Raw genomic sequence first — 25,615 nt, forward strand, 5'->3', positions numbered from 1 at the left:
ATGTATTCAGTGGTGAGTGAGGCCCTTACTAAGTGCGTATTAATATTTTATGGATAAATGGGAAATGTTAACATTTTTTCAATTGCCTTGGAAGTGTGATGAAATATTAAACAGCCTGAGAGCCTTTGTTTTACCATAATACCAAGAAAGGGTAAACATGAAATTAATAACACATTTTTAAGGGAATGAGACAACTGCTGACGTTGTGCTTAGTAGATTTTGCCAGTTATCCCTTGTTTAATGTAAGAAAATCTTGTAATTCAGTTATGTAAGAGCCAATTCAATCAAACGGTTTAATTCACCAACTTATTACTACTGTATAGTAATGACTGTTATGTATGATTAAGTCTCTAATTTATTGATTTGTTACTAAAAGAGCGCAATCGCCCAATATAAACCTTGTGTGTTTCATCTTTGTCTCTCTGCCATTAGCGGTACCACAGAGACACAGATTTACTGCTCATGCTATGGTGTTCCTACACTGCTGCACAGCTACAGCGTACACCCCCAATGAAGGGCCTGACAGTTATAAAGCAGTGCAAATAATGAAGTATGTATGAACTGGAAATCATGAGTTCTGCCTAAAACAAACCTTTAAAATGCTGATCCCAAATGAATAGATTTTCTTTTCAATAAATATCCGTTTTATTTAAAAAATGATTGAAAACAAAGTAACATACAGTATGTACAAAGCCGATGAGTCAGTCCGAGTCCGAGTCACTTTTAATGATCCGTTTGGTTGGGCTTTCACTCAGGGTGCCAAAACTATGCGGCGGCCAGAGCTGTAAAGGACAAAAGGAACAGAGTAACAATGGTTTAAAGGAGACTCGCATAATAACAAAATAAAGGGCTTCCAACCATCATGTGCAACACTTTAGCGCACATCTTGGACACATTTGCTAATACAGCTTTTAATGATGCACACAACTCATAGAAAATCCTGTTATTTCATCAGCTGTCGTAATAGGGCCTCCAGTGGAGTGCCGCTGCCCAATCAGATGGACAGAAGGTTGGCTGACCTGTTTCCAGGGTCGTGGTTGCTATGACATCCAGTGACAATGACAACATAGCAGAATGGAAAGCTAGACAATATGTTGTCCAGGCTTTAGTCAATCAGACACACTTGCTTTGAACTTCCAACTGACTCATATCTTTGTGCTTATAATGGCCTAATAAAAGCTTAAAGGCAGAACAAATAACATAGACGGGAGCTTGACGTCTAATACTAGAACCCACACATGAGATTCAGTCAACTTTCAGAATTTGCAAAAGACCATACTGTGTGACAGCATACTGTACACTGCTACTGTTACCTTTAAGCAAACACGCCCACGGATGAGAGCATAGGGAACTGGGCCATAGTTCCTTGAGTCAGTGGAATTCCTAAGGTTATCCCCTTCTAGCCATACGTGGCCTTTTGGAACCTAAAAACATCATCACACACAGAAAGAGGGCAAAAATTATTCATGTGGAGGCTGTTTCTTCTACGCAACAAAGAAAATGAATGCTTGAAGTTGCAGCACTACTTAACTTTAACATGTAAATGTGAGCTGATCTGTTATGTGGTGAGAATCTACCTTAACGCCACCGCCTGCCCCCAACTAGCCGCCACAGCCACCCCTCCCTCCTCAGCCTATCTTAACGTCGACCTGCCTGTTCCTCTTTAACCCTGCACCGTCTTAGGAGAAGGGTCATGGGTAACGGGCAGGGTCGGGTCGGGGTGGGGATTTAGAAGAACTTCAAACAGGGTCATTAGGCTGTTGGCTGAGACCTGCACCCCTCTTACCCAGGCAGGGCAAAGCCAAAGAGGGGCCTGAGATAGCAGGGCAGAGAGAGTAAAAGAGAGACAGAGAGAGAGAGAAGGAGAGCGAGCAAGAGAGGGAGAGGGCTAAGCTGCGGCTAGCAGCAGTGTCCAAGGGTCTCCACCGCGGTCCGACCTGCCAGTGGGGCAGTCATCCAAGCGGGCTCTAATTCACAGTGACACCAATTATGATTAATCTCATCACTTTAGGAGAGTAGGCTTGTCAAGGCCCTAATTAAGTGCGCTGTCCCCCCTATATGTGCAGACAGGATCAACAACACATTATATTGTCATAATGGGCATCACAATCCACGAGTCTATTTTTGTGTTGCCTAACTTTTTAACGGCAAAAGTCCTCTGGAGAAAAGAGAATAACGTGAATAAAGAAACAGAGTATTATCCACACTGAGGTGACGTCACCTCTTCGCCCCTGCTTGTATTCCCTTTCCCTATCACCCTGCTCTCTGATTAGAGTCTCCAGTCCTACTGCGGGACGCTGCATTTCATTTCATATTTGATAATTGAGACAGATGATGTGACATAATCACAAGCCAGTGACACGTTGACCTAACATGAGGTAAACAACTCAGTGAATAACAACGACACAAATGAATATCATTAAAGGAGTCATCTGAGAACCATATGTCAGCATGCTGGATTCTCACCATTACACCTCATTAACATGGTAACATATGCTGGCTCCCAAGCACAGGAAAAAGAAACACCACCGTTTGTCATCTGCCAAACCAGAACCCCCCGTTACTCCTCATCTTGGTTGTTTTTTGAAAGCCTCATCCTTGTTCTTCTCTTCCTAAAGACACAGCGGTTTGATAAAGAAGTTTTAAGTGCCTGTCCAGAATTTAGTAAAAACCTCTCCACATAGAAATGTTATTTACTGAAAAGGATTTTCTGAGCCACTTCTGATAATATTTCTGTTCCATTCATAAGTAGTTCAACCTCATTAATGGGGATCGCCAACGTCTGATTGACGAAAGCACAAATAAGCACTTCATCTTTTGACTCAAAAGAAATTAACTATCAGAGAAACCCAAGCCTGAGTACAGGATCAACCAGGCAGTATTTCAAAAAAGTAGAAAGTGAGAGGTGTGAAACTTGACCTGCCATACTGTGGCCAGCTTGAGGATAAAAGCCTACGCGTATCACCTTCCAAGTCACAGGTGTGTGAACAACAAAAAAATAGTAAGTCAAAGGAAAACTAGATTGATGTAAAGTAGTGGTGAAACCAGACAATGCGCATTCCTTGACTCCGCTGTTCAAAGACGACTGCATTTTCAAACAGCAGCAAAGAGTTAAAACCATTTTTTATAGCCTGCGCGTAAAGGTTGTAATTAAGACGTTTTCTCTGTAGACAGGCTATGCGAGTAATTTGTCATTTTGGCACATAACAGTATCAACATGTCTGATTTTGACAGAGTAACAGATGAAACTGTCATCAGCGCATGTCATTTACAACCGCACGGATATCCAGAGATCCAGGTAGGCTCAAAACAGAGGTGTAGCAGTTTAGATGAGGAGTCGCTTTGATCAGCTCTGCTGGCGACTAGGGTGTGATGGATGGCAAAAACTGCACCCGTCCTGTGGTTGGAGGTTGGGTCGACGCCAGGCATTGTGTACCTGTCAGAGACGTGTCGAGAAGAGCTGAAACTGGAGCTCTCCTCACTCTGGAGGTGTGTTGTTTAACAGCCACACCATTACAGCGCTCATTACGTTAACATGATTGGGGAGGGGAAATATGTTCAGCTTAATACAGGAATATTAAGTTCATGTCTGTCTTTACTGCGAAGAACAGAATGTATGGGGACAACTCATCTCTCCTATGTCTTCTCTCTTTCTCTGTCTCGCTCTGGTATAATATTAGGGATCAAGTGTCATTGTTTTGACACCATAGCTCTGACGTAGAAATGATTCCTAAAAGGTGACGGGGCAATTAGTCTGATGTTGGATCTCTGAGGGTGGAGAGGACCTGCCCGTCTGTCTGAACAAAAACGGAGGTGATGACAGGGTCTAGCACCGCCTTCCAAATTTTGTCTTTACAAGTCCACGCATAATGCCTCACACCATCATAATAATCACACCCAAACACATATAAACCTCCCAGAGGGAGCCCAAACATTTATGTTAACAGCAGGTATTTTCTCAGTTTCCACAAATGCTGTCACACAAAGGCAGCAATTTTGCTCCTGGGAGTTTAAAAAAAGTAACATGGCAAAGCGTATATGAGGCTGCATTAGATTAAAAAAAAAGTTTCAATTTGTATGCAACACGCCATGGCTAATATGCATACATGCGTAAACTATTGTCCATCCATTAGAGTGTGATATTTTTTAAAGGGAAGTTATCATACAAATTCTGTAAAAACTAAATAATCCTGTTCGAACAAAGTGCAGTATTTCAAAGTCTGGTCGCGAAGCACTCTTAATTTGTGGATTCCTGATAAATACATTAAATACTGTACATTACAAAGGGAGTATTCAGGTGACACAGGCTGTAGATTAAGTGGATAGACATTTAGTTAATGTAAAGTACAAAATGAAAACCTGTTTGAAACATTTCTTTTCTTATTTGAAACACGGCATGTCAATCTATTGTGATACAAGTGACTGACAGTGAATGAATGGAAGTCAATAAGCATCATCCCAAACTTGACCTAAACCTGAATGTAGCAGTTCTCCACCTAGTGGCAAGTTTTAAAACGACTTCAACTGTCAGTGCATTCACAGCGCAATGATGCCCCCTCTCACAAGTTTAGTCCTCTGTATGTGTTTGGTGAAACTAGAAGAAGAGGAACCCTATTTATTTCCTTTTTCATTTGATGAATGGCACTTACGGGCTTGGCCTAGTGCTATGTTTTGCTGAACTCATTCAACAGTCTGCTTATAGTCTATAACATACACAATAAATTCAAAAAAGATGCAACATAAACACAACATTTGGTTTGTGGATGCACGCACACACAAACAGAGAGAGAGAGAGAGAGAACAAGACAGAGAGAGAGACACCCCTCCTCCCACCCATCAGTCTGTGCATTCGGCTGGCACTAACTCTAACAGGCTTCAGAGAGATTGCAGGCCTGAGCTGTGGGTGTTGGGGAGAGTAGTAATAGAAAAGCAATGACAGTGGTTTCAGCAGCAGAACCCCTGTTCACTCTCTGGTTTTATCACTGTTCTGAGGAAATATAGGTGTTGTCAAAAGCTGATATTTTGACCAATGACACAAAATGGACGTGCGCGGCCTAAAACGTAAACAATGATGGTCTATAGACAGCGGTGCACGCACAAAGAAAGAAAAAAAAGTTGAGCAACAGTTTTGCATTATGCATAGAGATTCAGTTTGTCATTTGAGGGTGAAACAAACCATCAAGCTTTTTTTTTGTTGTTGTTGCTGTAGTAAATGCCTTCCTTATTCACGTTCTATTTCACTATATCTTTAACTACTTTTTCTTGAGAAGTTTGAAGCGAGATAGTAAAACTGCTGCCAGAAACCTCACCTGGTAAAGTAGGTTATCGCAGGACGTACGAAGAAAAGCAGCTCAATAGATACAGACATGATGTACTCATACTCACATAGGTGTGTGTCCTGAACAGAGCTGATGGGCCACTTGTGCAGACCTTGTCACCCTCCAAACCAATTACCCTTTTGCAAATGTTCATATTTGGGTCAAACTGACTCTTGCAAATGACAATATCGCCTCTGAAAAGGAAACACCTTAACTTAATTAATAACAACTCAGGGAGAATTAATTAACAAGAAATTGCAAAATCTTTCTCATAATTTACTGTATATTTGTATTTTTTTTTTCCTTTTTGGGTAACAGATAAAAGAATAGAAATTGCAGTGAATCACAAATGTAAATCGTGAAATGTTTGCTGTGTCTCCTTTCTGCCTGCTACATATAAATGCACTCACTTTTGTATGTTACAAAGATGGCGACTCATCCGTTCAGAGAAGACAATATCGTGGTTGACGATGGTGGGCTCCATGGATGGACCAGAACACTGAATTTAAACAAGAAACAAACACCGTTATCTCTTTCAAACCGACAAACTGATACAAACTGAGAAAGAGTCAGTCATTAATTCAGTAATCTCATTAATACAAACCACCACAAATTCTCCAATGTATTCGAAGGCACAGTGTGCGATGCAGCCATACTGGATTGTGTAGCCCACAAAACCCAAGGTACTCTGCAGCACACGGCGGAACATCTCCACCTACAGAACAAAACGTTGTTATCCATTTAAGGTAGGCTTATGTCCTTTATGGGATTTCTAAAAACAAAGGCTGTTTGGGGTTTAATTTTTCAAGGTGTGGACAAGGTTGTCACAGTTGGCCTACTGCTAAGATGGCACATTCTCTGGTGTTTCATTCTCAGAGGCTGAGCGGCCAGTTCACACCAGAAAACTGCCCCTGAACTTTGATCCCGTGTAGGATGGGCCAATCAACACCTTGTGCTCAGGTGATGGACAAACACAGAAGCTGTGACACCTCCAGCCAAGCAGCTCTGCAGTGTCCGCAGCTAGTCCCTGACACTGTGCTGCCTCCACCACCACCACAATCATTAGAGCACTTATCAACTTCTGTCAGCACCATAGAAACACAAAGACACCCCGAGCACCCATACAACTGCCCTGCAAACACTGTCACACACACAAGAACTATCTATGTGTCTTCTAAGCAAACATCCCAGACACACTCGGCTTATTGACTTTTACTCAGGCTGCAACCTGTGGGATGGACACAGGAAAGTAAGCCAGTATTTACACACCGTCATGTAGAGGACGTACGCAGGAGCGGACGCACGCACCTGCACACACATAAACAGAAACTATGTAACAATAGGTACCGATGGCTTAGATGTTAGTCGACACTTCAAACATTTTCTTTTAGCTCAAGCTGCTGTCCTGCCAGTCCACCACAGGGTAAAGAAATCTTTTTCTACATCTCCCTTATTCCTTCTGTCTCTTTCCCTCTTTCTCTCTCCATGCATTCTCTCCCTCCCAGGGTATTATTAACCAAAGCAAGCAGAGCGGAAACCAAAGCCCCAAATCCTCAGAGCTCTGGGAATGACTTCCCAAAGATGGACAAGGATTAGACCCCCAATTTCTCCCTTGCCCCACCACCTCCACCCCCTTTCTCCCCAGGTTCCCAACAGACCGGGTGTCAGGTGGCTCTCCCAGCCCTGCCAAAGGTGTTACCCCTAATCCCATTACCCCCCCGCACTCTCCTCTCTCTCGCACACAATGCTCTCTCATTCTTTCCAACTATACTTCACCTATTAAACCCTCTATCTATTCTTTCATCTCTAGCATGGTTTGTCTTTGGCCCATTCGCCATCCTTTCTGATCCAGAAAAGACCAACTCCATCCTTTCACCTCCCAGTGTGCTGCTATTCCACTTCTTCTCTCTGTTCCTGGGTCACCCCTGGCAACCTTGTGCTTTTCACTGCTACTGTGAATGACAGAGCTTGAGCAGGTGAAGGGGGACATATATACACTCAGCACAGGGCCCAAATGAAGTGCCCTTTCCAGTTGCAGCCTGCTCCGGTCTCTTGTTCTGTTCCACAGGAACTATAAACTTGGTCCTCCCCCAGCTGGTACAATAACACCTCTGGCCCTATAATTCCTCTGTTGGGAAGCAAGTGGTCTAAAGGTTAATGTGCATCTCAGGCCTGCGCTAAGGCAACATGCTCATCTCTATTTGTCTTTCTCTCAGCTTGCTCCACCAGCATCTCTGTCATTGTGGCACTGTAATGCACTCTCAGACATGATCTCACGTGTGCTCTTCCTTCTGCTAGGCTGGGGATCAGGAATCTTTGTTAGCACTCATTCGCAAAGCACAGTGGACAGCTTTCCGTACAGCTGCCCTCATATCTCGGTTTCATTGCCCCCCCTCCTTTCCAGCATGCATTCATCATAGGTAGGGATTAAGGGACTTTGCATAACAAGATCACACGGCCAGTGACTGATATCAAGAGAGTCCATATGCAGCCGCCTGGTTTTCTAAGGCACCCTCTGTCATTGATAGTGTGTGTGTATGTGTGTGTGCGCAAGTGGTGAGATTGTGTGTGAATGTACACAGACAATAGCACTACCTATGTGTTTCATCGAAAGTATATATATGAGCTGCAGCGGCTCCTTTGGGATTCAGAATGAGGTGGACATCCACAGAGACCTCTGATTGGATCTCTATTGCCTCTAATTCCCCAAAGGCAAAGAGTCAGGCAACCCATACTATCTCTTGCCCCTAATACCCAGTGCATGTGTGTCTTAGGGGACACCAGCATTAATTGAATGCTGTATTACAGCTGTAAATTAACACAAAGTCTGTCCGTTAATCCAGGATTACACAGCAAACATGTTCATGGGAAAACAAAAAAAAAAAAAAAAAAAGTCAGTGCAGGCCTCCCTACAGAACCATCTGTGGACACTGGCCTCCCGTTGTCACGGCCCAGCGCTACAGTGGGGAAAAGACGGGGATCACTAATGAAAAGCTACCGATGGATACATCTCATTGTGTGTTTAACTCTGTGATCCTCTTACTGGGGGAGGCCGGTTCATTCAGGGTAGAGCAATCACAAAACAGATGAATGTGAAGTCTTTTTGTTTTTGCATTACCAAATATTACCATTAAGAGTTGGATTAACTTTGTTCGCTCACCTGTCAAAATAATTTTCAGGGAAAAATTAAAGACGCTTGTAATATAACATGTTAGCAAAGTATATTTCTTTCATTTTTTTTTATTTTTTTTTACATCAATCAATGTGATGCTTTTCCAAGAATAAACTGATAAACTGATATTACCTCTGGTTATGTTTCTACATTGGCTCACTTTGACCGATTGACCGACTTCTTTAAGATTGTGGTTAAAAGACTGATTGTCAAGAAGAGCAACTTCAAACATCAACACTTCAGAAAATATTGTAATATATAATTAATACGCTGGAAAAAATTATAGGACAAAACTGCTTTAAATGAGGATAATAAATTGCATCGTTGAATTTTTACTGAATGTTCCAATGCACCCACTTCCAATGAGTTTAGCTAATTAATGTAATTAAGAATTAAACCTCATCTAATTTAACAATAGCAAACAAAACATAATAGCAGAGAAAATCTAAACTGACACCTAATTAAATACACATTATTGAAGCCATAAGGAAATATTCTTTAAGGAATTAAGGCTGCTGGTCTCAAGAGATTTGACCCTGTCATGGCTGAGTAGTGTTAATTGATATACATGGCCAGTCTAATAGAACCACAAAGAGAATTTCAATCCAAACAGCACACAAGGGCCTTGCAGTGGACTTCTTACACAACTAAATTAGGAAAACATGGGCTGAGAGAGAACTGGGCAACAGGGGGGCTAAGAGGCTTACGAGCCCCTTGTCAGATATTCTTCTTCTCCCTGAGGATCCCAGATGGAGGGGAGTCTGGAGGAGCAGGCAGACCAGAGTGGGGACGAATCCCACCTCTGATGTCTTCCTCTGGACAGCAGAAGGCAGGGGAGGGTGGGGCATTAGTCCTGTTGCGCAGAGCTTGATTTGATCTTAATGTGAGCTATAAAAAGGAGGAGGTTTGGCAACCAAGGGGGTCTGTTTCAACTATCAGTGCAATCAGAGATAATCCTTCTGATTTAAACACAGACACCTGGCTGGATGGGGAGTGACAGATGTAAAAGTCCCAGTCATAGAGTTCTACATCTAGCCCTCATCTCTGCCTTCTATCAGAGGCTTAATTGAAAGGACTGATCTCCATATTGCTCTTTTCATTGTTGCTAACGGCAACACAGCCGAGGAACAGCTGAGCGAGGTTACTATTTGAGGAGCTGAGGGTTTAAACCTACAATCAATGGGTCAGCCAAAGCAAATAATAGCTAAGTGATATGAATGCAACAGCTATGAACTGAAAGGAAACGTAGGTTGACAGAGTCCCCAGCCAATTACACCAAATGGAAAATCAGTCACTAAACCTTATTGTATTGAACACAAGTGATTGTGTGCTGCTGGCCTGGTGCTGAGAGACTCCAGAGATCTTATCTGGTGTTATATCAGATTCACAAAGGAGTTTGGGTTATGCACTGCCCGGTTCATGACACAGCCTGACACAGAACGAAAAGCCAACCTACATTTTTTCAAGAATGTAAGAACAGAATATTTCCTTTAATTCTATAAATGAATAAACACTTAAGGTATTTTTTCTCTTCAGTTCATATCCTGTAGGTCAAGCTAAATATTATATTGCAACAAGAAAAAATCTCTGGAAGCCATAATAAAGCTATTCAAATTGGGTTGAATAAATGGAAAAAGACACATCCTTAGACAAAATTAGCTGCGCACAAAACCTGTTACACACTTATTGTACTTGCACCTTTAGAATATTGCTTTCCTTTCAATGTTAACAAAACAAACATGGTGCATGTTGATGATAATCTTGCGTCCTCCGGACAAAAGACCCCGACTGCTTCTCGCAGTTCCACACTCATGGCAGAATTAGACTGAACAAACCAAAACAATCTGACCAGGAAAGGTCTGACATGTTATGACTGCTGCCATTATATAGCTCAATCAGATACAGAGACTGACAGAACAGACAAAAACACTCCAGAAAAACACCTACCTTCTAGATGACATTTTGAGAAGGGGGAACTATGTGTTATTTTAATACATTTAAACTGTTCTGTGTACGCTACCACACTCTAAACAGTGCAACAGAGCTCAGGGGTTACACTTCAGAGAACTGGTAATTACTCTAAGTGACTAGCAATGTACAGAAAATGTGGAGAAAGCAGTGCACTCATACATCCTTGCATTGCTGAAACAGGCTCTCCTTCTGAGATGCAGGTCAGTTAGCGCATCTTATTTGTCTCATATAGGCTTTCCACAATGCCCAGTGTTGTCAGTCATGATATATTCCCTTGGTCTCCTGTCAGCACATATAAATCTCAACAGTGCTGTCAAAACAGCAGGACTGTCTCTGCTGAGAGCATTTGTAAAGTGAGCAGTTGGGCAATTGCTTCCTCTGGAGCTTCACAGCATCCTGTGATCTTGCGCTGCCTCTGGCCTCTCTCTGCTGCACAAAGCTTTTCACAGCTGTCTTAAGGATAACACCGATTGCTCTTCAGTCAACGAGTTTTAAAAGTTCTCCTATCACCAGTTTGTCCATGAGAACTACTCGAAATACAGTATATAAAGATGGTCCACAGGAGGAAAAGGTGTCCCTAATGATGTCTAACATCATCAACAGCTGATCCATCCATTTTATCATTTTCACCTGAAACATTTATCTGAGTGCAGAGTGCTGCATTTCATTCCACAGAACCTGCCTTATAAACTCACACCTCATGAGTTTTTGCTATTATTTTTGTTTTAGCCTGATACAGTCTAAATTGCTGGACATTTTTGGACCAGTCTACTTGACCATTAAACTGTGAATAGCAGCAGAAGCACATTCAGTGTCTCAGTATCTGATTCATCTTGCCCCATTCTACTGCTTAAATACACAGAAGACCCTTTCAGCAATCACATTGTACTTTACTACTACATTCTACTGTATGTGTGTATTATTAGATGCCAATTGCCACTATGGTCTGTAAAGTAACGACAAATAAATATATAAATAAATAAAATTAAAATAAATGCTCAATGAATAATAATATATTTTCTGCTTGATTGGCCTGTGTGAATATTATCACAAATACATAGCAGTTTACATACAGCTGCTCCCACGTGCACGGGCACAAGAAGCTGCTCTGTATTATTAAGATGCGCTTGAATAAATGCACCCATGACCTACTTATTACACTATATGATGTAAGAAAAAAAAGCAATGAAGTAAGGATTTAGGTTAATAGGTAGATTTTAACAGATTCATTTATTCTTACATTAGAGCTGTCTTTAAGATAACAGTGATCACTCTATCTATCATTGCCTTTAATGATTATGACCACCTGCTTTCATCTCTGTAATTGAGGGCAAAAGACTGGTTATATCATGTATAAAATAATGCAGAATTATTACATAGTGTAATGATCCTGCTACCTTTTCCCCATTACAGTTTTCCTAATGTTCCAGTAGATTAACTACATTATTTCCTCCTCAGTTAACCTTTCCTCAATGTGTTCCATCTTTATTGATCCAAAACAATCAAAATTGCAGAGATGGAGATGCAACCAGAAATACTAAAGCAGAAACACGCTACTACCATACGGACCAATCACAGCTCTTGTCACATAGTTACATTTCTGAGGAGGTGCATGTCAGGGTCTGTGTATGGTCTGGTCTGACGACGTAGCTACATTGTCAAAGTGACGCAGAAGCTTAAATCGCCTACTAGGGACAGCTTGCCTCTGGGATGCTGTCTCAGTCTCCTATCATACAGTCTGTTTAAACACAACCGCTTTGCATCCTAAAACTACAAATGACACTACAATGAATATACCAATAAGCAACAATGATAAGATGGTCTATAGGAGGGCAGTGGAAGACATGAAAGCACAACCTCTCTTAAAATGTCAATCAGACAAAATAAATCACTGTTAATTTTAGAAAGATCAGGTGACATCATATTTCTAATTCCATCACTTGACATGGATTTCTTGGTTCACACCCTCACGTGGTCTCTTAACACCAACTGCATCTTCTGTTTTCTGAGGAATAAGTGTCAAAACACTTATGTCTGAGTCTTGTATTGCCGTACTATTGAGAGTGTCTCGACAGGCTGTATCACAGAGCGGTTTGGCAACTTTACTGCTCTAGAGGACCGCAAGACAGCAGCAAAAATTGCTGGCTTGAAACTTACCAGCACAACTTCAAAACACTGACACCACCAGCTGCAAAAGCAAAGCCCAAATAATTTAGAACTCCAGCCACCCTGCATATTCTGTTGTTACTCTTTCCATTTAAAGATTGTTACCAGATCATCAATTCTCACACCACCTGTCTCTGTAACTGCCCACAGGCAGTCAGGTTTCTTAAAAGCTGAAGCCCCCAATACAGTATGTGTTTCTCATAGTTGTCGTGTGATGTACTGTATATTGTGTATTAAATGTTTTGTAAATAGCCATTGAAGAATGTTATTATATTTGAATACGACAATAAAGTTGAAGTTGAACAAAGGCGATGTAAAGATTAGAATAGAATAGAACAGAATAGAACAGAATAGAACAGAATAGAAATAAATGGCGACAATAAAAACAATTTGGCAATATACTCTCTTCACAATTTACAATGCAACATGTTGCATTTTAGAAATTTGCTACTAAACAGAATAGAACAGAATGGAGATAAATGTCAATAATAACAACAATTTAGTAATTTACTCTCTTAAATTGTTAATCCTAACATGTTACATAATAAGTCATTTGCTATTACTTTTTAAAAGCTGGTTCAAACAATTGTCTATATTCTGAGTGAATTATAAAGGTTAAGCAACACTTTCAGTTTTCAAAAATACAGTGACACTGTAATTTGTTATTTAACTTAACTACAATACAGAATAGAATAGAATAGGCTGCGAATGTTCTGCCATTATGGGTAGGGAATGACAAAATTGAAATGTTTAATTGTAGCTACCTCTGTTCTGTTGGTTAAAAAGAAAAGAAGAGCGTGAAAGCAACAGAGCTAGTTCTGTCAAACATTCTATGAAAGAACAAGGTCATAGCCACACAAAGCTAGTTGAGACTAGACTTTAAGATACTAAATAGCTTCTGCCAAAAACCTTTAAACTCCCGTTGTTGTAGAAAACGTAAACCTATACCAAAAAACACAAACACTACTAGCTTTTTAATGAGTAATGATGCCTTACTCACTTACCAATGTGTAATTCGAGGCACTGACCATGCACTTACCATAACAAATCCAAACTTCCTGTTTGACTGCGTCCAGAAGCGGCATCGCAACATTCGCTACGCTCATTGGCGGAGCGCTAACAAACTCCTCCGTGATTGGATAACGCGGCTCAAAACATCCACAGCCGTACCCACGTTATTAGCAATATGGCAGCTCCCGTGAGCAGTGTGGGTAAACCCTCAGTTGAACGTCCACCGTTCAATAGTACGAGTTTCCAGAAGAAAACAAGGAGCAAGTTAATCTCCATACCTGGCACCAGACCTTCGGTTCAGAATGGACAGCTTTTAGTTTCGACCGGTGTCACGTCACTGGACTATCTGCTCGGTCAGTGTACTGTCAGTCTGTCTTCAGATGTAACGGTGGCGATAGCTACACAGGCTAACGGTGTTCCTCAGTGTAATGTTGGCTAGGTATGCCGAACTTCACAGTACTTCATGGATAATGTCAGTGCAAGTAATATCACGAAGTGGAAATCTGTGCATTGACACACACTCGTGTGTTTTGTATTTGTCAAAGCAAGATATTATACTGAAGCCTACTGCAGATATTAGACTCGGATTGTCTCAACCTAATTTATGCATTGATCTTGACTTATCAGTGTCCCTTTCCAAGATGTTTTCCTCGAACACGTGTCTTGTCCTTCAACTGATGGCAGAAACATAGCATTGTCAACTCAACATGTCCTGATCGATAAAAGACAACAGAAAACTAATGCACTAAAGAATATTTTATTTGGTTATTTTCGTCTGATAAGCAACTTTTGTATGTTGGTTTTGTTAACCACAACAAAAGTGTCAGGAGATACACATTTAAAGCGTCCAAAGATTTGATTGATTTAATTTTGCTCCCAAAGAATGTCTGGGAGGTAAGGGATGCGCACCTCAGAGTTTTTCCATTGAATTTTATTGGTTTTGCCTCAAGCCTATTCTCTATTATGTAACTTAGACTTAGATTTAGATAAACTTTATTCATCCACAAGGGAAATTGCTTGGTCACAGTAGCAGTAATACTCTTAAGAACCACGGATAAAAGAAAGATTAAATAAGATAAAATAAAATAGTATACGCAAAATGTACAAATTAGCATATTAGTATATATAAATGTACAAGAAATAGAGATAGAAGAATATATATTATATACACAGGGATGATAGTAAGGTGCAATAGTGTCCATTACCATGACTAACATGGAGTTATCTGTTACAGAAAGGTGAGTTGTTGTACAGCTGGACTGAGAATGGTATGAAAGTAGTCCTGTAGCGTTCACCGTAACCATGTTGTAACCAAATTTGCTGGTGTGGCAGCATCTCAGCGTTTTTTATTATTATTATTCCTTTTTATGCTTTTTATTATCAAGAACACTGAAGTTCCACATTACCAGCCATAAAGAGTGCTTTTTGGACTGGTACATGGAAGGAGCAATTTGTGTCAGTGCAAAATACACACTGAGTTAAACAGAAAATAGACAGATTTATAAAAGGGTTGACATTTAACTTGAAAGCTGCCCTTTTTAACAACACTACTAGAACTTCTGCCACAATAAAGCACTATATATATATATATATCTCCAAATAGCCAGTTCTCCTATAGTTCATTCCTTACTGGAGCCATGTTGCCACAAGAAAAGCACAGGGGGGAAACACTGTTTGGCGGTATTCTATTTAGCTGCTACACCTGATCAATGGCACGTATTCACATAACACTGAGACAAAATTTGTGCTGTGAGCTGTTTTCTTATAAAGGATGAATTCAGTATGTAACTGATATTGTTTTTGTCTTCAAAAACAGGTGGCGGGTTAGCAGTGGGAACTGTGCTTCTCATAGGTGAGCCTATCATTTCAAGTATACAGATCAAATGTAGATTGCTTTAATGTTCCTGTGAAATGGTATAATAATTTACTATGTGTTTTTCTTTTCAACCTGGTGTTTTTTTGCATAGTGCCTCCTCTGTTCTAACTTTGTTCAAAAAGCGCATGCCTCCTACAGCTTTCCACCTTTACATGAATCATCTTAAGAGTCTTATAGAAAGTGAGACAGATGTGACACTGACAGTGATCACCTGTGAATGCCATAATGGCTAAACATATGGGGACCTGCATCAGGGGAAAATGTGTTGACATGTGAGGCTGTGGATAGCTCTCAGTTTAGTTAGTTTTCATGATAGACAAAATGTAGTGAATCCATGCTTGCATGGTTCTAATTTACGAGAATGAAATAGAAACTTACACATATACTACCTCTCGTTGTTAGAAACTACAGTTGTGCATAACTATATATAGGCATCACATTCTATATTTTTGGATATTTTCTATACTTGGGCCTAAGTATACAGCACGGTTCTAACTTTCTCTCATCTATGATTGTGGTTTAAATCATTAGTAAGTCCTAGAGTATCACAAGATGCAGATACTGTGATCCCTCACATTGTGTTTTTATGGGATATCACCAGATTACAGAGGTTCTCTTGACTTTCTGCTTCTCTTTCCACTTTTCTTGTCTCCTCTTCCACTTCATTTAGCTAAAGAACACAGAGGAGTCTGTGTTCTTCGGTTCAAGCAAATGTAGTCAACTGTAAAATTAGAAGAACTTGCAAACTTTCTCATAATACAGGATAATCTGTGATTTCAAAAATCAGTATTACAAATTAAGTGTGTATGAAGTACAGATGTCCAAATTTTTTTTTTTTTTAAATGATCGGATATTTGTTTTACGTAAATTAAAAAAACAAATGTTATAGAACGTAACCAACCATGTCTGCTTAATGTATTTGACAGAACTGAGAGGAGATATCTGCTGTATATTTTTATAATGCTAGTCTAAGCAGAATTGTAATTTAGTATTTGTTTTGATGTGATTTTTCAAGTTAAATGGTGGTGTCAAATGCAAAGTTCGCATGAGTCATAGAGCCACAATAGACACATTTCTGGTAAATGCGCCAGATTGAAATAAACCAGAATTATCCTGTAGGTAAAACCAGTCTTCTATAGTTATGGAGCAAAAAGGCTTTGTTATTAAATTGGATGCCCAAAAAGGTGGAATTGTTAAAAAATGTGTGATGACTTTATTTATTAGACTCAGTAGTGCACTATGATGCCACAGCTGACGATGCTCTGTTTTCCATGTTCAAGTGTATGTTTCATTGAATGCGCATGACTCCATCGTACACGATGCACAACAACATTTGACTTAAAAGCATTGATGTTTTTTTTTTAAAACATTTTATCTTCCCTTCCACAGAAGTTAGTTGATCAGTATACAGATAATATAGCATGTGTGATAATAAACGGGCGTATTATATATTAGCTCCATCATAGCTTTCTGCTTTTAAGAGACTCTTCTAACTATTTTCAGTGAAGATGTTTCAAGAGGTATATAGTTTAAATGACACTGCAACCATCAGCCTATTCTATTTATGTTCATGTACAACCATGGGAACATCAGATGTGTTCATAAAACTGAAATGAATGACACCTAAAAATGCTGTCTGTCTGTTCCCTGACTTTTTGTGGTTGTATGTCACAATCTAGCAGAATGCCAAATAAACTAATGTCCTGAAGGTCTCTAGCTGAATCCCAGGTGTTCACACTTCTACTGTGAACCTTAATTAACATGCTCATCTGCAGATGTATTGTAGAAGTTTTCGGAATTACATTCAAAGTAAGTGGGTTTTCTAGGGACATAAATGTCTTCCACTGTATTATTATTATTATTATTATTATCATTCATCATAGGCTGGGCTATATGCGCTGGTGGACAGTGAGGTTAAGTTAGTCATGTTTCCCCTTGAAGCTGTAATTTGTGTGTAGCCAAGGCCTATACCAACTGATGATATTGCTTTGCCCTTTAATTCATCCCCCCAATCGATGCAGCAGTCAGTGATTACACACTAATGCGTTCTTCCCTTCCATTTTGTGAATCAATGTACGGTTGGTTTCATCTGGTAATGAGAGACACAGTAAAGGTGAAATGCGTGTGTGTGTGTGTGCTCTCTCTTGTGTTTGTCTGTGAAAGAAGTAGTGTGTGTGCACACTGTGCTGTGTGTGTCTGTTTTGTTTTGTTTTGTGGGTGGGTGGATAGAATGGGGGGCGGGGGGGTTTCGGAGTGTGTGTTTGTTTGTGTTTGTTTCAGGCAGTCGTCTCCTACAGTCTGCCCCTTTAGCCGTGATGGCCTGTTTGTGAGACACAGACATAAAATTATCAGACTGGTCGTTGTCTGCCTTTGAAGTGTCTTGAGCTGTCTATCCTGATTTGTCAACCAGAGGGGGATCAGTCCAGTATGGCTGCTGTCTGAAGATCTCTCATCTCTTGTGTTTTTGCAAGAGGAGGAGCAAAGCTTCCTGGTGCTTATTATGTTGACCATATATGGTCTCACTCCTTTAGTTAAATTAAATGTCCACAATAATTACCGTTATATTTATCCTGATTGATTTACATGTTTCACCAATTTGAGATTGAATTGTCTTAAAGAATTCAGCATTAACAATAACAGTAGAAGAGAGTAATGTGTATAACTACAAAACTGGGGCGAGAATGCTTAGATGTATAAACAGTTGCAAAGTAATTTAATTTCCAACAAAAGGATGAGAGTGATGTCACTCACAAACTAAACAGAGTTATAGAAGTTGGTTGCGTTCTACTAGGTTCGGTTCAGATCAGTATTGTTCAGCAAGAGGAAATAATTTTTGGAGCAAGGCAGCACAAAAAATTAAAAACAAAAGACAACAGAACCCATTAAAAGTCCTTAGAAATTTACATACAGTACAAAATAATTGCCGTATATCTTTTGAAATCTTGACTTCTGGGTGTAGACTCTTAACAGAACTCCAAAGAGGACAAGTCATCTCTTCACAAATGACTGCAGTTTTTAATGTGTGAAGGTGACCAGCCTCAAAACTCATAACGCCACGTGCCTGACACCGACAAACTGCTCAAAGACAAGCAGCAGTCACAATATGAGGCCTGACCGAGGCCGTATGAGCGACTGTATGAGACATGCACAGTTTGTTGAAACGTTGCTCATTGACGTTTAACATCATCATCGTTAGTAGCAGTGTATACAGTGGTGAATCAGAAGTTTGTTGTCAGTGTCCTTTTGATTACCTACTAAATGTCCTAAATTCAGTTTAGCTGTAGAAATAATGCTACTTCAGAGACCAAAGAGATGTAAGGGGAAAACATTGTGACCTACATATTTTTTCTCCTCCCCCTGCAGCTTTAGCAGTTATGATTCAGGACTCAAACACTCCCCTTGTTTGAAGGCAGATGAAGCAGAGACATTTCCCCTTTTATCAAACCTTTGTCAGAAAAAAAAAAAAACGAAAAAGGAAAAAAAAAATCATCCCATGACTGTCCAGAGTGACGGATCTACCTCAAAGATATGACCGTCCCCCACCCCCTGTTGCTCCTCTACCCCGCCACCTCCCGCCCCCTCCTCATACCCCCCGCCTCAACAGCCTAATGACTCCTGGAGGTTCCATTTGTAAGGCTCCCATAGAAACACAACCACAATAGGCCCCATCTTGAGAGGGCCCATCTGGGAGTCTTTGTGGGGCCTGCTGAAAGCCACAAAGGCCTGCTGACCTAGAAACCCATCAATAAGAGAACAGGGAGCCCCACCGACAACAAATTGAAGAGCCATGGAATTTCCTGGGCCATCCGAAGTCCGTAGGTGAGGACGTGGACCGGGAACGTGGGAGGGGGGAATTCCCCGGATGTTTGAGGATGACACATCAGGATGTCATTCCCAAGCTGTCAGTTGTATGCCCATTACCTTAAACTGTCACTGCTGCCTTTGTCCCTGTGCCCACTGTTTGTCATTGTGAAGAGGGGCCTATGAAATCTTTACAAAATGGTGATTGTGACAGGAAGCAGCAGTAGCATGCTGGGCAGAGTTATGCACCCTGCTAGGTTGGGTTTCATGGTGATGATGCAGGATCTTTTTTTGCGGGTTTGGGGTGTGGAATGGCCTGGTGGCTGCTTTATGTGCAGTAAGAAAGGCTACTTTCAGAAAGTATGTTTGGTGTTTAGAATAACTTGCCACTCGGCTAAGTGCCTGTGACACACCTCTAGATCAGGCTGTAATGTCAACCCTCTTAGCTGAGATCTTGGTTGTTATAACTTTTACTTAGTTACTTCAACTTTTTACATTGATAAATGCAGCTGATGTGCGTGACATTAGAAACACAGCTGTGAAAGGATGCCATTGCCATTAGAATGCATACAAAAAAGCAGAGAGATTCAAATGACCCAGATGTCAGGAAGCATTTTGAGGACAGAGCCTACCTTATCCTATTTCTGCCTCATCTTGTCAGATGTCCTGACCACTGGTACCTTTCCACTCACTGGGAGAGGTCAGTTGAATGCTTTAGGCAGGTGTCCCCCTCTCACCTCCGCTGCTGGTTGGGGATATGATAGGTGTAAGTGGACAGGACTTCTGTTAATACACTGACAAGAGAGCTGAGGATGTCGTCTCCACTTTGATAGTCGGATCCTCACAGTAACGCCTATGTTTCTGTGCCATGTCGATTGCCACTTCACCTGTCCCCAACCAAAGGAAGCCAGAATGTGGTCCTTACATCAATTACAGTTGGCAGCTGTGATGCGGTCATGAACTGCAGCATCTGTGGTGTCTGAATGAAAGGTAAAGAAGGTGACGGTATCCACTGATAACCTTGAGGTTTATATATTTTTCCACTGTTTCCTCCTTATCAGTGAATTATTTTCTGCAGACAGTGTTAACAGCCATTAAACACTGAATTATCACACAAACTGAAATCTTGATTTGTTTCTTTTTTTTTAGAGGAGGACCGATATGATAGCTACTCTCGCATGATCTTAAAGTACTTCCTGGCAGAAGGAGTGGTATGTCGACATGAACTTCTTGTGGCGGCGGCTCAAGATAACCCTGATGACATCTTACAGGTATGAGAGGAGGTTCCATCAATTCTATAAGAACGAAATTTGTCCTCCGAGCTACGACTTTTACAAGTCTTGACAAACTATTCACAAAGATGCTAAAATGGACTGCATATGTCTAGACGTTTTTATTACTATTTCCACATCATAGACATAGGGAACGACTTTTAGAATTTTCTCTCGTCAGTTCCCACTGTACAATGCAGGTACGCGGCTTTCCCCAACATGTGTCGGGGTCAACGGGGGGTATATGAGAGGTCGAGGGTGGCATGGTTGTGGCATTGTTGAAATGTTTCCCGACGTATCACTTTGTGAAGAGGACCATAGCCCCAGAAGCTGACTGCCACCCAGCATACAGGAGGAGGGCCTCCCTCCCACTGATTGATAGTGGGAGGGGTCACAGCCTCACCCTCTCTTTACATATCAAAGACTTATTAAGAGAGGGGGACTCCCAATGGGGATATATCACGTCGTTTTGTGTTTTCGCTGCTACATTTGCAGTATGCTAATCTTCATATGCTATGGTTGCACTTAATTGATTACTATGACATATAGAAAGAAATCAGCTTGTTCAAAGAAATCAAGTTAATATATTCACTGTGAAAAACCCTTATTCACTATCCACTGAACAGTTTTTGTCTTTTGCCAGAAATGTAATGGTTACTGGTCACATACAGTGAAAGAAATGGGCCTCTTGTGAAAGACTTTTTCAATATTGAATGCATGCATTTGAATTTCACATTCCGGCTGTAGAAATTAAGAATGACTCATTTCAGTCTTGTTTTAGTCAGACGTACTGTAGGTTCAAATAAATTTCTATCGGATGAACGATCTACAAGGATCATTCCTGCCCTGCTGCAACAATACTTTTTCTGTTTGGAATGATCTTTGCATGTACATGTAAAAGCCATTGAAAACCTGTTTATGATTATAAGTGGCCAAGTAATCAGGATTTTCCAGGGAAAAATTAAATGAATAAATACTTTTCCTAACTGCTTCACTAAATTTAACAAGACTGTTGCTCTTATCTGTTAACGGCAGTCAGTTTGCATAGTGCTCTTAATCAATTCTAGAATTTCGCAGCAATGAAAATTAATATCTCAATATCAAATATTTTAACGTAAAAAGTTCATTGTATTGTTTTGTACAGGAACTCCCAGCTCCCATCTTGGATGATGTTGCCATCCACAAGCCGGTGGAGCATCCCAGGCTGTCTTGCGAACCTCAAGACAGTTTGGAGGCCATGAAGATTGCCTGGCGCTATCAGAATCTCCCTAAAGTACAGGTACATCAGATGAATTCATGCAGCTTTTCGTCTTGGCTCTTATTTAGATTTTTGTTTTACCACATAAAGTAAAATATACCTATCTTTGTGATCACCTGCTTTTCATAAAAGTTCTAAATGCGGCTCTATTAATGATGCCATGAGAATGGGCAGTACTGCATCTCTGCTCTTAGAGGTTTGGCAATTGTCTCGACCACTAAATCCATCAGCTTCTAAACTCCTTTGTGGAGTGAATGAGGCCTCAACCTCTCCTTTCAGAGCTGGACCAGATTACTCACACTTAGCTGGCGATAGGTAGGCTTTTCACTGGTCCCCAACTCACATATACACACACATACACACGCCTGCACCCCTGCTTAGCCTGGGAAACAAGAGTACTTTGCAGCCTGTGCATTGACATGTCTGCTCGCTCAACCCTATGACCCAGACCTGCGCCTCTGTCTTTCCCCAAATCCTTGCCTTTCCCCCTGCTAGGGTCGGCAGCCCTACACTCTTTCTTCCGCTTTGAGGAGAGGTGACCTCCCCTTCTACTTCTCTGCAGTCTACCCCCATTGGTCTATAATCCATATCGCTATGTGGATTAACAGCACACAGTGTGTCCCTGGGGATCCTCTCCCTCTTTCTCTCTCCCTGGAAACTTCTTTATATCTGTGTCCTTTCCTCACCTCTCCCCCTTCCCCTGTAAAATCGTCTTTACAAACCACTAGTAAGCCCCACCAGAGGATTTGCATCCCAAATTCACCCCCAGAGTCAACGCTTACTTTCCCCTTACACACACCTCTCCTGGCATTGCCCGCTGTGTCGCTCTACCAATGAAGACATCAGATCAAAGGTGAGGCCGTCAGGGCGGGGATGGAACGCTAAGCGGGTTGCCTAGCTCACAAAGAGAAGATGAGCCCCTGACCCCCCTGCCCTGCTGACCCCCTCGTCCCGCCAGGAGAGGGACACACCGGGGGCCCTAATCCAGATTAGGAGTAGATTAAGGGCCTCTCCAACAATGGAATCCCTGGTTTCACTGAGAGAGAAGAGCTAAAACTCTCTCTTTCAGCTGCAGGAAAACATCCGCCTTCCCCTGCGTCCCTGACACGTTCGCTTTCACAGCCAGAAGTGGACATTTATGTGAAGAAATGATTAAGAGTGTGGTCGTAGTGGTTATTTAACTTCTCTGCTGTAGGAATGTTGAGGATTGACCCATAAACAATGCAATTGCGTAACCATAGTATTGGCAAGCACACTCAATTAACATATTAGAAAGACAAATAAGGTCATTTTTCCATTCTTATTTAAAATACCTGAAATTACACGTGGCTTATTGTAAGAGCCAGACAGTGGTGCCAGATATCTTTTTATTTATTTTTTATTTTTTTAATCTAAATTTGACTTGTTGACCTTTTCAGAGTGCTCTGGCATCCTCATCCCGGTTCGGGCACTACTATGACGTTTCCAAGACAATGGAGCCAGAAATTCGCCAGGCGGCCAAGTGCCACCGCTTCTACCTTCCAGAACATCCCACCCAGTCATCAGACACACACAGGTAAAACGACAAGACACCATCCACACAATGCATGGAAACCAATGAGACACCATCCGCAGAACACAGGCACACAAGTATGACACTGTCCACAAAACACAGTTATGCAAATAAGACATCATCCTCAGAACAGAGGTAAGTGAACATGGCAATGTTCGCAGAATACAGGTAAAACAAGAAATCGGACAGACGTACATAATTTTTTACATACTGTATAAACCCCGTAACCAGCATGTGCTTTAAATAAAAGTCAATCTATGACATTTTAGCATGCGAAAGCTTTATTGATTTAGAGCTATTTAATTAACTTTAGGGCTGTAATTGTTTTTATTGTTAATTCATTTTTTCTTGATTAATTATTTTGTCTATACATTGTAGTAAAAAATGCATCATCATACATCACGTTAAATCATTATCAAAATAGTTGGTCATGTTCTGAATCAGCTAGTCAATGAGTTCATTGTTTCAGCTCTAATAAAATATGCTTCAAAATTGCTTCAAAATATAAAAGTATTTATTATTACAATTGAAATCATCCCTTATCACCTTATTTGTTTCACTATTTGTACACCCACTTAACCCTCTAGATTTTACTGTATTCCTTTGTCCAGTTTCAGCATTTATTTATTTATTTTTAATACTGAATCACTCACATAATGATAAAAGATCATTTAAACAACTGATGCAAATAAGTGAAATTTCTGCCTGCTTCATCTTATATTCTGAATAGCTCGCCATTGGCCTAAGTCAAACTGCCACTTGGAAAGGTTGTGTATCTCTATTCAAATAAGGGTCTTGTTTGCTCAGCGTCTGTTTGATTTCTCCTGCGTTGAGTGTACTTAGGGTTCAGAGGTCATACAGGCTCTTTACTCAAAGAGTGCTGCTGAACACACAAGGGCACACGAAGGCGCACTCACACACACTGAGCAAATACAGCAATCTGGAGCCCAGAGGATGTGGAGGAGGCTTTATAGAATCCGTCCTTTATATCAGCAAACAGACACTGTTTAACAGAGGACCCATACAAACATGATAAATGTTGTGGGTATTCAGTTTGGAGTTTATATTTTCGCCAGCATGGACCATGAAGTTGGTGAACTTAACATTACCAAATGGGGAAAATCTAGAATAAAAATCCTTCTCCACTGACGCTCGCAGCGTTGTGCAGCACTGAGTTAGAGAGACATAGTGGTACTGTTGTAGTGTCTGAATGGGTTATAGATCTAACAGACATTTTGACAGCGGGAAACTACACCTGCACCGCACCATTGTGCCCCGAGGACCGCCCCAGTACTGACACAAATACATGCACGCACACACCCGGCACATCACACACGCACATGTACCACACACAACTCCGAAGCAGGCTACTCCCCCTTGCACGTGTCCACAGCCCCATGTTGATACCCTAGCTGTTAAATTGCTCCGTTTCACTTGAAGGCATAATTGGCACAAATTGCTCTCTAGGTGATACAGATCCTGTTGTTTAAGACCAAGCATCCCCCTTCTCTCCTCCTTTCTTCCCTCGCTGAAAGAGGAACATCGAGATAAAGACGCTTCCCTGTGCATGATCCTAATTAGCTGACGCACTAGCCCCTGTAGCTAAGCACCTAGACCTTTTTGGTACCTGAATGAGGGGTGCTCGGTAGGGGTAGCTAAAACACAATGGCGTCTCACATAATGGCTGCCAACCGGAGGCAACCTCCTGCTCAGCCGCGTGTCACACCATCCCAGCCCCCTACCTCAATGCTGGGGCATGGGCAGAGAGGCCATGGAGGGTAGGTGTCCTTCTTTCACCAAACCAGCTCTATCATTAGCCACAGCGGGGTCAGGAGGCACCATTGTTGTGCTGAATAACTGAAATAGAGTACATGGATATACTTGGCCAAGTGTAATCAACACAAGTGTGTATTACTGTTCTTTATGCAGGGCTATTGGCGTGTGACCAATCTATGTGTATCAGCTTTTGTAGCCCGCAGGTCGAATTGACAACTGACATCGCAGCCCACTGTGAGTCACTACAGAGTGGTCATTACAATGGTGGGGCGTTCTTAAGTGGAGGGTCCTGTGTAAAAAGATGGGGTTAACCTTCCCATTGGCCATCCTATAGGGCTCAGCAGTAATCCATCCCTTGACTGTTGCTAAACGTTGGTACTGTAAGTCCTTTGTCAGTGGTGCACATCTTACCCCTGATTAAACACCAAAATGCTGTTCCTTGT

The 25,615-nt window shown here is 41.3% G+C and overlaps 2 protein-coding genes across 2 annotated transcripts in view; one reads left to right on the top strand and one right to left on the bottom strand.

Annotated features, from left to right (window-relative positions):
- Positions 1-323: 323 nt before the first annotated feature.
- On the bottom strand, positions 324-6,634 carry immp1l (inner mitochondrial membrane peptidase subunit 1). Its single transcript, XM_084541662.1, has 5 exons — positions 5,923-6,634; positions 5,729-5,817; positions 5,386-5,512; positions 1,314-1,424; positions 324-782 (listed from the first exon to the last, which is right to left on the bottom strand). The coding sequence occupies exons 1-5, from the start codon at positions 6,025-6,027 to the stop codon at positions 702-704; spliced, it is 513 nt and encodes a 170-aa protein (XP_084397788.1). The 5' UTR covers positions 6,028-6,634; the 3' UTR covers positions 324-701.
- A 7,099-nt stretch (positions 6,635-13,733) lies between these two features.
- elp4 (elongator acetyltransferase complex subunit 4) overlaps positions 13,734-25,615 on the top strand; it is a 49,845-nt gene continuing 37,963 nt past the window's right edge. Inside the window, exons 1-5 of the mRNA XM_084541661.1 lie at positions 13,734-13,991; positions 15,455-15,490; positions 20,465-20,586; positions 21,731-21,865; positions 23,263-23,399. Coding sequence (XP_084397787.1) covers positions 13,814-13,991; positions 15,455-15,490; positions 20,465-20,586; positions 21,731-21,865; positions 23,263-23,399 — 608 coding nt within the window. The 5' untranslated portion in view covers positions 13,734-13,813. The remainder of the gene's footprint in view (positions 13,992-15,454; positions 15,491-20,464; positions 20,587-21,730; positions 21,866-23,262; positions 23,400-25,615) is intronic.

Source organism: Chelon labrosus (genome assembly GCF_963514085.1).
Source record: "Chelon labrosus genome assembly, chromosome: 3".
In the NCBI taxonomy this organism is placed as follows: domain Eukaryota; kingdom Metazoa; phylum Chordata; class Actinopteri; order Mugiliformes; family Mugilidae; genus Chelon; species Chelon labrosus.